Raw genomic sequence first — 11,794 nt, forward strand, 5'->3', positions numbered from 1 at the left:
GTCCTTTGCAGGGACATGGATGAAACTGGAAACCATCATTCTCAGAAAACTAACACAAGGACAAAAAACCAAACACCTCATGTTCTTACTCATAGGTGGGAACTGAACAATGAGAACACATGGACACAGGGCAGGGAACATCACACACTGGGGCCTGCCTGGGGGAGGGATAGCATTAGGAGAAATACCTAGTGGAAATGATGAGTTGATGGGTACAGCAAACCAATATGGCACATGTATACCTATGTAACAAACCTGCACATTGTGCACATGTACCCTAGAATTAAAGTATAATAATTTTTAAAAAAAGAAAAAAAGTGTTTTACACTAAAATTTTAAAATTGAAAAAAAAAAAGTCTGCCAGTATTCACACATGAACACATACACACATACACACACATTCCACCCCATTTAGAGTGACCAAGTGTCCCTATTTGTCCCCTTGGGACTAAAGGGGTTCCCAACACAAGGGCTTTCAGTGCTAAAACTGGAAAAGTTCCAGAGAAACTGGGACAAGTTGATTGCCCTAACCCCTAACCCCTCAGAGGTATTTTTGTCCTGATTTAGAAGAGTTTCATAGGTGGAACAGCAGGGCACAGAGGACCCTCCCTCACTTTGAGTGCAGTTTTGCTCATCGCGGCCATTCTCACAGTCCCTGAAGCCATCACAGATGAGAGGGCCATGCTGTCTGAAGGAGCTGGTATTGCAGACAGGTTGAGGGCTCCCTAGAATAAAAAATAAAAACAGAAAGTTCATGAGCCTGAGATACCAGCTGAGTTCTCTGATGATCAGCAGTGCCAGTCTCAAGGTACAAATCATTCAGATGACCTAAATAAAACAAAAAGTGTATTTTCCTAAAAACTGACACTTCCATGAGGAAAAGTAGGTGTTCAAACTTTGGTGTAATTTCTACCACTTGTTTTGTCAGATCTGATTTTTGCTTTTGTATAAATGCGTTAAACTCCGGTGGCTTGTTTATTTAGTTACAATTAAATGCATCATAGTAATTTATTTTAAGGAAAATAAAAATCATAAGCTGTGATCTAAATCAAATTCATCTACCTTCCGAAGCAAAATAGGAGTGTCCTAAGATTGGAGATTTTGTCTTCTTCATCTCTGCACCTCAAGCCCCTGAACAAATAGTAGTTGTTTACTAAAGGTTTGTTGAATGAATTAATGAATGTGAGATCTTAAAGGATAACAGACTTCGGGTTTATGTGGCCCTGTGGTCTCTTTGGAACTATTTTGTCTGATGAGATCCATTTCCTGAATTAGGAAATGTTCATGTAAATCTATCATGTTTTTCCTCTTTGGAATACTTTCATGAATTGCCTTTAGACCAGCAACAAGTACAAGCAAGCAAATTTAGAAAGCATGATTGCTTAGATATTTCTGGTTTTGTGAAAAGTTGAAAGTTTTGCTATCTGCACCTGTTTTTTCAGAGCTATCTCTTGTGAGGGCAGGTAGGAGTATATTGCTGCCCTAAAATTGTTCATTAGGTCCCTGAGCATACCTCGTGGACTCTTAGAGAACAGCTCCAAAAAATGGCACAATGAGGAATAATGATTATCAAAAAACAGTCCTTATTACAAATTCACAATAATCATTTTTGTTTGGAGAATCAGCACAAAAAATAATAATGTAAAAAAAGTCAGTCATTATATAATGATCAGTATTTATTTTCTTAAGAAATAGAACACTGTAGATTTAAATAATCAATGAACCATAAGCTAAGACAAATTTTGTGTTTTGTGTTGTCAATTTAAAAAAAAGGCATAAACTAGGCACGGTGGCTCATGCTTATAATCCCATCTCTTTGGGAAGCCAAGGTGGGAGAAGTGCTTGAGGTCAGGAGTTTTAGACTGGCTTGGGCAATACGGTGAGACCCCATCTGTATGAAAAGTAAAAAAAGTGGGGTTGGTGATGTGTGCCTGTATTCCCAGCTACTCAGGAGGCTGAGAGGGAAGGATCCCTTAAGCCCAGGAGTTCGAGGCTGCAGTGAGCTATGATCACACCACTGCTCTCCAGCCTGGATGGCAGAGCAATAGCTTGTCTCTACAAAATAAATAAGTAAAGTATATAGTCACAGGTTATATTTCATTCATATAATTTCTCACAGTTAGATATAGCATATTAACTATATTTTCCCAAGGATATAAAAAAGAGTAAATAGCATTATCATTGTGACTGTATTTGATTTAAACACTCTGGACCTTCAGGGGAAAATGCTGCCAATGGTATCACATAGTCCAGTGAATTGTCCTTCCCATATTCCTCCTTGAAACTAGAGATAGATTCAAGAATGAGGTGCAAATAGTCATGAAAAATTAAGACAGAGATTCTTCACCCTAAATAAGAATGTCAGTTACCCCACACATTAGTCATCACCAATGTGATGTCAATACAAATTGTACAGGTTAGAAAAATAACAACAAAACTTTTTCTTTCATGGGGCTGGCTGCAGTGGCTCATGCCTGTAATCTCAACACTTTGGGAGGCTGAGGCGGTCGGAATACTTGAGGCCAGGGGTTTGACACCAGCCTGGGCAGCAAAGTGAGACATTGTCTCTAATAAAATCTTTTAAAAATTAGTGAGATGTAGTGGTGCACACCTGTAGTACCAGCTACTCAGGAGGCTGAGGTGGGAGGATCGCTTGAGTCCAGGAAGTCAAGGCTGCATTGAGCTGTGATTGTGCCACTGCACTCTAGCCTGAGTGACAAAGCGAGACCTTGTCTCAAAGAAAAAAAAGAAAAGAAAAGAAAACATGCACAACAGACAAAACCCGTTCTCTTTTATTTACAAACAACAGATGGGAGCTGGGCTTCATAAAGGAGCAAGCTGAAAGAGCACTTCTCTGCAAATTCTGAGCTTCTCTCCAGATGGAGAATCTCTGCCCTCAACTAGGATTTCAGTGTTTAAGATTATGGTGAATTAAATTATTAGCCACAGATCTTTACTCCCTGTGGTAGTATCATGCACCCCAGTGTTACCATAGCCCCAAGGTGTATAGAGTAAATTTCCCTGCCCCTGACATTGTTCTCAGCTATGTGACCTGATTTGAACAATAGAATGTAACACAAATGATGGTGTGCTGGTTCCAAACCCAGGCCTTATGAGAAACCATGAATTGTTGCTCTCCCCTCTTTTCCTTTTGCCACTGTCATGACTGGCTCAATGAGGAAAAGAGCCATAAAAAGTAGAGTTGATTCCAATCTTGGAAGAATCAAGCTCAGGAAGACTCAATGCTTGAAGCAGAGCCACCCATATGAACCCAATCTAGATTAGTCAGATCCCAGAAAATCCACAGATGCATGATCAAGAATAAAATGATTGTTTAAGCCACTAGACTTTGGAGTAGTTGGTTATGCAGTAATAAATAATAACTACAAAGACTAAGGATATATACCAGCAGCAATCATGGTCCTGAGAAGTTACTTATTCACACGAAAGTCATATTAAAAGCTTGAATACTCACCGCAAAATAGTTCATCACTTTCATCAAAGCAGTCATTTACTCCATCACAACGCTGGGCCTGAGGGACACATAAACCAGAGGAGCATCTAAAAGATCCAACAGGGCAGGCTACGGAAAACAAAAAATAGAAAATCTTGGATAGATCCCTGAAAATCACTAGACCACATTAGCAAAGAAATTTAAAGTGTGAAGTGGTTAGGGAGTTGGCAGGGTAGCAGTAATAATTATATATTGTCTCCATCAAATGAAGGCTGCCGGTCATTGAAAGACAAAAATGCAGAACATAGAAGGGCAAAGAAGAAAGTAATATCCACTTGGAGCTCTGGGTGAGCACTGCATTCAGGTCATATGCACAAGCAAACTTCTACTATCTCCATAGTCTAGTCTCAGCTGGATGACTTTATCATATACCTGAAGAATGTGAAAGTTGGAACATACCTAAGGGAGCCCAGCATTCCTAATGTGGAGTCTATAAAGACAGCCCCAGAGAATTTCAAATTGACTTCTGGTGCCCCTGGATCTTCTGTGATTAGATGAGTTATTCTGTATGTCTTAAATTACATTCTCAAGTCAGCTGTGCTCCAAAACATATGAGTAACCACTGCTCTTATCACGTTGGACCTAGAGAGATTACTTACTGACCTCAAACCCAGACTCCTGCTGCCTACCTCCCTGTCCATTAGTCTTTCCTCTTCAACCAGGCTTCTGATTAATGATCCATTCCCTGATTCAAGATTCATTCCTGATCTTGAATCATTCATCCTGAGTTCATAGATAAACATTAGAGAAATAATGAATCCTTCCTCCCCTTGTGCAAAAGAATGGGGGAAAGTGTATGGTCGAGTCAAACACTATTTCAATGGCACATGATGGAGTGGATGAGATGCTGGAAAATAGTTACGACTTGAAAAACCAATTAAAAATAAGACAGCTTGCTTTATCTACCTGTGACTCTGCTGGAAACTGTAATACTCTGATATTCAGGATATAATATTCTGAATCTAGAAAAAGGTCTATTAGGGATTGGCAAAGAAGGACATGGTCTAAAGAAATGTTCTCTCAAGTCATATCCCTGTGGACTCCTCAGTGGGCAGTCTTTACTTTTTCCCTCTTAAGATGGGTCAAAGATTTCCTGAGCGTGTCATTACCTACTCTCTGTAGTTCTAATGACTTCCCTCACACATTGCCTTTTCTCATGAGCACTTCCTGGCCACTCTTCCAGTAGTTTTCAGTATGAATTTCAAGCTCAACATTCTGAGGGCTGATATTTGAACTCCCTCCACCAAACAGCTCTTCCTGTGCAAGCACAGGCCAAAGTGAGTGGCAAGTGTTGGCTTTGGATTCGCTACATGTTGGTGTAAACATCATATTTACAGAGAATGATGGCTAGCAAAAACTACAAACCAATACATGTCTTTAAGGAATAATGTGAGAAATTATTTTCAACTATAAATCAGTAATATTAAAAGTTATATTATTTCTTTAACAATTCAAAGTATAGTAGTAATAAATATGTAATCGTATATATTATTTGTTATATTTATTAGTACTTTATATTTATTATTTATTATAAAAATAAGTATGTAAAAGGAAATAGCAGAAATAAAGCAGTATTCATTTCTTAAATTCTCACAGTTTAGAATTATAAAATGTTATCCTCTATATAAGTATTCATTCAGTTTTCCTAAGGAGGTGACCCCAGGCTTACGTTGACTAATGTTGTAACTGCCATATTCTACCAAAAGTGGCTTGTCTGAAAGCCTTGAACTGCACTGGAGCTGAATGTGAACCAGAGGGCTGGGCACTCGAAAAATTGTCTGATGATCCATGTAGGAGCCACAGTACCTGAGGAGACAAGAGTCGGGGACAACACACAGCTTGAGGTTCTGTCGACTGAATTCCTATTCATGGTGAATTCTCTAATACTTTGGTCATTTGGTTTTCACAAACAGAGATGCGTATGGTAGAGCTAATGGTAGGTATTCAATCTAGGCCATGTGACTGTGATCAAGTAACTTCTGCCCTCTTTATTTTCTCCTCTGCTTAATAGAACAATAATAGCACCATTGACCTGTTGCTTTCTTCACCATCACTTATGATCCAAAGAAATACAGATTTAATTCTCTCTGTTTTCTTTCCTTCTACAATGTGAAAACCTGTGTAACATAAGAATTGCCTGCTTTTGTCCACAAGCCTCTCTGCCAAACAAAGTGGAGTCCATTCGTTCAGGTTGAAAATATGCAAAGAATTCCAGTAAGACTAAAAGCAAAAGACAACATTATTTCAATGTAAATTGAAATCTGACATGCACATAAGGGCTTGTCTTTGGCAAAATTTCAAAGAATTAATGTCTGTCTCCAATATTTCCCTACCTTGATTATTTTTAATTACCTCTCATCACCTAATGCCCCCCAGTATCCTTTTGAGAAAATATCCCTCCTGTTAATAATTCTCACTACATTAGCACTGTGGTTAGTGGAGCATGCAGTATTATTATATTGCAGGCCCCTAAGTTAGTCCACCACCCTGTGTAGATGAGGCTCTTCCCACAGAGAAACCCGCAAGATCTTGATGGGAGACAGCAGACACAAGGCTTGGGGGTAACGACCTCCACTGGAACCTGTGATGCCTATCACTCTAGGCCCCTAAAGCACTTGGGAAACAGGAATGTTCCATGGATCAGACACTGGCATTCAGGAGCACAGACAGCCTATGATTTTAAGGATTAAAGGAGGAAAGCATTCACGTGTTTCTCAGGAAGAGTCTTTCGCAATTGGCTGAAGTACAGGAACTGATAAGCTGTTAGACAACTCCTGAGGTATGAGGAAGAGATGGCAAGTGCAGATGTCCTTCTGGCTAACTGGGAGCCAGGGTCTGAGAGGCACCTGAAAGCTAAGCCATGCCAAACTTTTGGAGTCAGAGTTGGCCATCTTGAGATCAGAATCCTGCGCTCTTAAAAACATGCTGATTATGTTATCTGAATCTCATAGTGATTTTCTTTGTGCTCACCATTAACATTTAGTAGAGTTTCCTTGCAAAGATAAGCCTTGTTAGGCATGTTACGGGGAATCAAGAGGAAAGAGATCACACGCTTGGGCTGGAGTTTTAAAGGGGGGAGTATGCAATGAGGAATAATGGTGGCTTATGAAATGAACATTTTGAAACTGAGAAACTGGAGAAAGCCAACAAGAGTCAGTTTATATAGACAGACACATGACAAGTGAGGAAACTAAGACATAAAGACGTGAAATAACTTGCTAAAGTTCAAATAACAAGTAAGTAGAACCAAAATTTGGATGCTAATTGGTCTGATGCTAAACTCTAGCATACCAAAGCAGTTCTGCCATGCTAAATCTTTGTAAAAAGGCCATCCGTTTCTTCGGGGTTCATATACAGCAGTCCAGCTGCCCTGAGCATTCACACCTCACCCCCAGGCTGGCTAGAGGAGATCATTAGGTTTCTTTCAGTCAGGATTACTTTTTCCTCCTTCCCCACTATAGCCTCAATTTCCTTAGGCTAACTGTTCAGCAAGGTGTCTAGTTAGCACAACTAGAGCTTTTCCTTTTTAGATGAAAAGTACTGATAATGTGAAGGGCTGGCATTTTAAATGCTGAGGGTAAGGAAGCATTAAATGAATCTGATAGGATTTCAGCCAGCCCACAAGCCTAGTGAAGAACTGGCCCTTTAGGAAAGGATGGGGCTCAGAGAGCTTTCCTGGTATTGCTTGGGAGCAGATCCTGCTCCTACTTAGGCAGCAATAAACACATCCTGGGTAGTTGTTGTGATTTAGGGATAAAATAGTCCCTCATTTTCAAAGCACAGCTCTGTCATAGGCTTACACCTTCAAAAAAGATTTGTAAAGATTTGTTTTCTGGATCTGTATTTTAATTAAATACCAAAATGCAATATCTTTAAAGCCTTGGGGGCATGTTCTATAGTATTTATCCAACAAGTGTCATTTCAAAAACAATCTCATTATTCATATTAATAATAGCTAGTATTTTTTTGGTGTGTGGTATACATGATTTCGTAAATTCTAACCAAAAAACAAACAAGAAAAAACTTATTAAGAATCATTACCTCATTTCACCAACTAAAACTCAAAGAAGTTAAATAATTTGCCCTATTTAATGTAGCTACTAAATGATAGAGCTGGAACTTGAACCCAGGTCTTCTGACTCCCACAAAATAGAGCCTCGATTCAATTACACTCCCCAAAATAATACGGTCTGTATTTTAATAATGAATCCAAGAATGTCCTTAAATTTGATAAGCCCTATTCTAATGAAGACAGGACCAGTTATTTTGAAAGTAGTCTGTCCGAAGGAATTGAAAGAAGTTTTTTCTGAAAAAGCACTTAGAAAGGGAAGGTTTCACTCATAGAATAACAATGAGCAAAGAAGTAGCAGGCAAATCCTTTAACTTCACAGAATTTTCTGAAAGTGAACTAAGAAGTTATTCCGTGGTCAAGACAGGGCATGCTGTATTTTTGAAAACCTATTCAGGGGCCGGGTGTGGTGGCTCATGACTGGAATCCCGGAACTTTGGGAGGCTGAGGAAGGTGGATCACTTGAGGTCAGGAGTTTGACACCAGCCTGGCCAACATGGCAAAACTCCGTCTCTACTAACACTACAAAAATTAGCCAGGTATGGTGGTGCATGCCTATAGTCCCAGCTACTTGGGAGGCTGAGGCAGGAGAATTGCTTGAAACCAGGGAAGAGGTTGCAGTGAGCCAAGATCGCACCACAGTACTCCAGCCTGGGTGACAGAGCAAAACTCTGTCTCAAAAAAACAAAAATAAAAAAGCAAAACAAAAACAACAAAACTATTTAATTCAGTGCCTATTTAATCTGTTATAGGTTTATAAGCAAATCAACAACAACAATTAAGGGACAAATTAAGAGTGAGAGTGAGCACCTAGTACATTGGTTCTAGAGCCAAGTAGATTGGTTCTAACCTTAAGCCCCTAGATTTCCAATTAGCTTCAACCCATTTCCCAGCCTCAGGATCTAGCCAGGCCAGCTGGGACTCTCCTACCACACAGAATTGGTCAATGGTCTCCAACATTTTTTTCCAGCAGAACCCCAATTTATTATACTCTCCCATGGATCCAGGATTTGAAAAACTCATCTGCCAAATACTGGTGTGAAGTGTGGAATATACATATCTATAGCCCAGCAGCAGACAGCAGTGGTGGGACAGGAGCCCTAAGACATGAGTTTGAATCTTGCCTCGATCACTCATGAACTGCATGACTTTGAGCAAGTTACATAACTACTATATCCCTCAGTTTCGCTAACTGTAAATGGTAAAGCACAAACTCTTTGAGAACAAGGAACACACAGCTATGAACCTTTCGTCAGATGCCTCACATATGAAAATCACTTACATGTGCTCATTAATTTCCCACCATCCATGCTCACAGCCTTTCATACTCTTCTTGGTTATTGAATAGTTATAGAATTTCAGTGCTATGCCAAGAGTTGATAGAGAAGTCTGTGAAAACAAACATTAAGTCAGAAAAAATGCTTCAATCAAAGGACGTATTTACTTATCCCTTGGCTTGCTGTTTTAAGGCCATTCTACTCCTTCCACCCTGTGGCCCTTAGTGGGATAAACCAGTTCTCCCGAACAAAGCAGGATAAGGAGGAGAGTGTTCTGAAGAAGGAAGCAGGCAGCCATGTATTCAGGGAGCAGATGCTGGGTCCTAAGTGGAGTGGGGTGACTTGAGACGTATCAGCATCTCTGGGTTTCAGTTTCTCCCTGTTAGTGTGAACTTAACTTTAAAAACACCCACTTGTTAATAAGTGTAAACACCTTCCTCTTTTGATGTACATATGACACAGTTGATTTAAAGCATCATTCAGATTCTTTAGACAAAGGAGAAATGAATCAGCCTCCTCTTCATATTAAATTCAGTATTTTTGAAGGCTCTTAGTGAGTCACCCCTAGATCTTGTCGGGAGACGTTAAAAGAGAAAACTGCCTTCGTGTATGAGCAAACACGTGTGAGTGCGCGTGCGCACGCGCGCATGCACCACACCACTCCATACACACACACACTACGCAACTGACTTTTTTGTTGCATTTTGTGGTATATATCTGTATTATGTCTGATATGACAAAGTTTTAGTTTTGATTTTCACTTTGACCCAGGAATTATTTAAGGAATTTTTACATTTAAGAGAGTCAAATTTGGGTTCATCCATTTTCAAGCTTTCTAATTCTATCTTAGTTGAATAAGAGTATAATTTATAGTGCTTTAAATTTTTTAAATTTTGTGATCAAATTTATGAATGCTTCATGGTTACTTTGAAAAAAAAGGAGTAGTCTGCATATATATAATATGAAACTCATGTGCATGATATTCAGTATTTAATATCCTGCTTTGCCTTGTTTATTGTCCTCCACTATCTCTGTCATGAATGAAGAGACTTAAAATTCCTTATTTTAGCATTGCCCACTTCTTTGCTTATTTTTTTTTACTTTTTTTATAAAATAATTTTTATAGAGATAGAGTTTCACCACATTGCCCAGGCTGGTCTCGAACTCCTGGGCTCAAGTGATCCACCCGCCTCAGCCTCCAAAAGTGTTGGGATTACAGGCATGAGCCACTGTGCCTAGCCGGCATTGCCCACTTCTCTCTTTGTATTTCCACTTGTTTTTGATTTATGAGTATTAATGCTGTTTCATTTGCTGCATAAACAATTGACGTAATTAGATCTTACGGATCATCGTCTTTATTGTTACAGATTGCTTTTTGTCTCGTACTTGCAAATCACGGATGTCGTTGCCCTGATTTCAGTGTTGCCTGGTACTAAGATTGTAAACTCTGCATTTTGTTGTGTATACTTGCCTGATACAATTGCCCATCCTTTTTGTTCAGCCTTATTGAGTTGCTTTTTAGTTCATTTTGTCTTTTGAAAATAACATAAAGTTCAGTTTTAGGTAATACTTTGTAATTCAATCTTATTGTCTTTTTCTTTAGGTGAATTTTACCCATTACTTGTATTGCTCTGAAAGATGTTAGGTTTTAGTTATGTCATCGTATTATATGTTATGCTCTGTGTGTGTGTGTGTGCGCGCGCACGCTTGCAAATGTTTGCTTGTTTCCCATAAGCATTTGAATAGAGTAAACCACCCCTCACCACCTACCTTTGAGGGAGAATCAGTCAGGTACTTTATGTTTCTCACTTAAACATCACAACAACCCTGTTGTGCAGGTAGTGTGAATCCCATTGCACAGAAGAAAAAACCAAGACTAACCAAGATAAGTAACTTTCCCAAGGTTAAAAACTGGAGCCCACAGATTCAAACCAGCCCTGCATGCCTCTGAAGGTCACCCTTTTCCCGGTGTAACAGGCTGCTTGGATAACAACATAGGGGGCTCAATCGGAAAGGGATTGTCTTATGTTTACCGAAAACCCAGGGCTCATGAGAACACACATCAATTTTTTTAAGTCTTCTCATCTGGTTATTTCTTCACATAAAAAATATGCAAACTGAGAGACAGTAAATATGTTAAGTAACTAATGTAAATCTTATAATGTAAGAACATCTTCCAGCGCAGTCTTCTACAAGAATCTCAGTTAGGCATTTTCACTATATTCCAAAGCTTCAAAATAAAAATGGATTTATATGCAACACTACCTTCCAAACTACAGAGTTCCTCCATAGTGAAAAGAAATGAGTCCCCTTGCACACTGATTCCACTAATACAGAATTGCACACAATTCTACATTTGCATGCAGATTGGCCAAGAGGCATTACTTACATTAACCTCCTTGACAAACAGAGGGGTGACATTTAGTTTCACAATGCATTGCAAGCTATTTCAACAAATGAACAAAAAATAAGTCCACTATTATATGTTCTGTGTTCTCTGCTTCTGTTCCCTATCCTCTGCCTTCGCGCTGGGAACTGGACCTGTAATATTTAAATAGTTCTCTGGTCAGTGATGGTGATAGGATGCAAGAGGCCATATCTTTCAGCCACCCCTAATTTGCCAGGGATCGTGTGTACACAACCCAAGAGCCTACCTCAGATGGGCAGTGAAAATTTCTGTGGTAAAACTGATTGCATATTTCCTTCACAGAAGCAGGGAGCGGGGCTCCCTTCTGGGGAATCTTGCGCATTTCCTAAGTGATATAAGGAGGTGACTTACATGGCCCATAAAAATCCATGCTTCTGCCTGGTGGACCTAAATTGGATGGTGCTGTGCTGATGACTTTTGTGATAAAACAATTCAAAGCACTGCTCCATTTTCCTGTTCTAAGATTCTATAACAAAATGTGTTGGAATACAAAAAGAAGGGAGGAG

At 39.4% G+C, this 11,794-nt stretch overlaps 1 protein-coding gene across 5 annotated transcripts in view; it reads right to left on the minus strand.

Moving 5' to 3' along the window:
• The window catches only part of TMPRSS7 (transmembrane serine protease 7), a 40,249-nt gene that overhangs the window by 12,885 nt on the left and 15,570 nt on the right, over positions 1 to 11,794 (minus strand). For all 5 annotated transcript variants that reach the window (XM_017887770.1, XM_017887768.1, XM_017887771.1 and 2 more), the window contains 4 exons: positions 8,866 to 8,972; positions 5,184 to 5,320; positions 3,476 to 3,583; positions 615 to 725 (listed from right to left, as the gene is read on the minus strand). In XM_017887770.1, the coding sequence (XP_017743259.1) occupies positions 615 to 725; positions 3,476 to 3,583; positions 5,184 to 5,320; positions 8,866 to 8,972 (463 nt within the window). The remainder of the gene's footprint in view (positions 1 to 614; positions 726 to 3,475; positions 3,584 to 5,183; positions 5,321 to 8,865; positions 8,973 to 11,794) is intronic.

This window comes from Rhinopithecus bieti, unplaced genomic scaffold, assembly GCF_001698545.2.
Source record: "Rhinopithecus bieti isolate Rb0 unplaced genomic scaffold, ASM169854v2 scaffold_17936, whole genome shotgun sequence".
Lineage (NCBI taxonomy): Eukaryota > Metazoa > Chordata > Mammalia > Primates > Cercopithecidae > Rhinopithecus > Rhinopithecus bieti.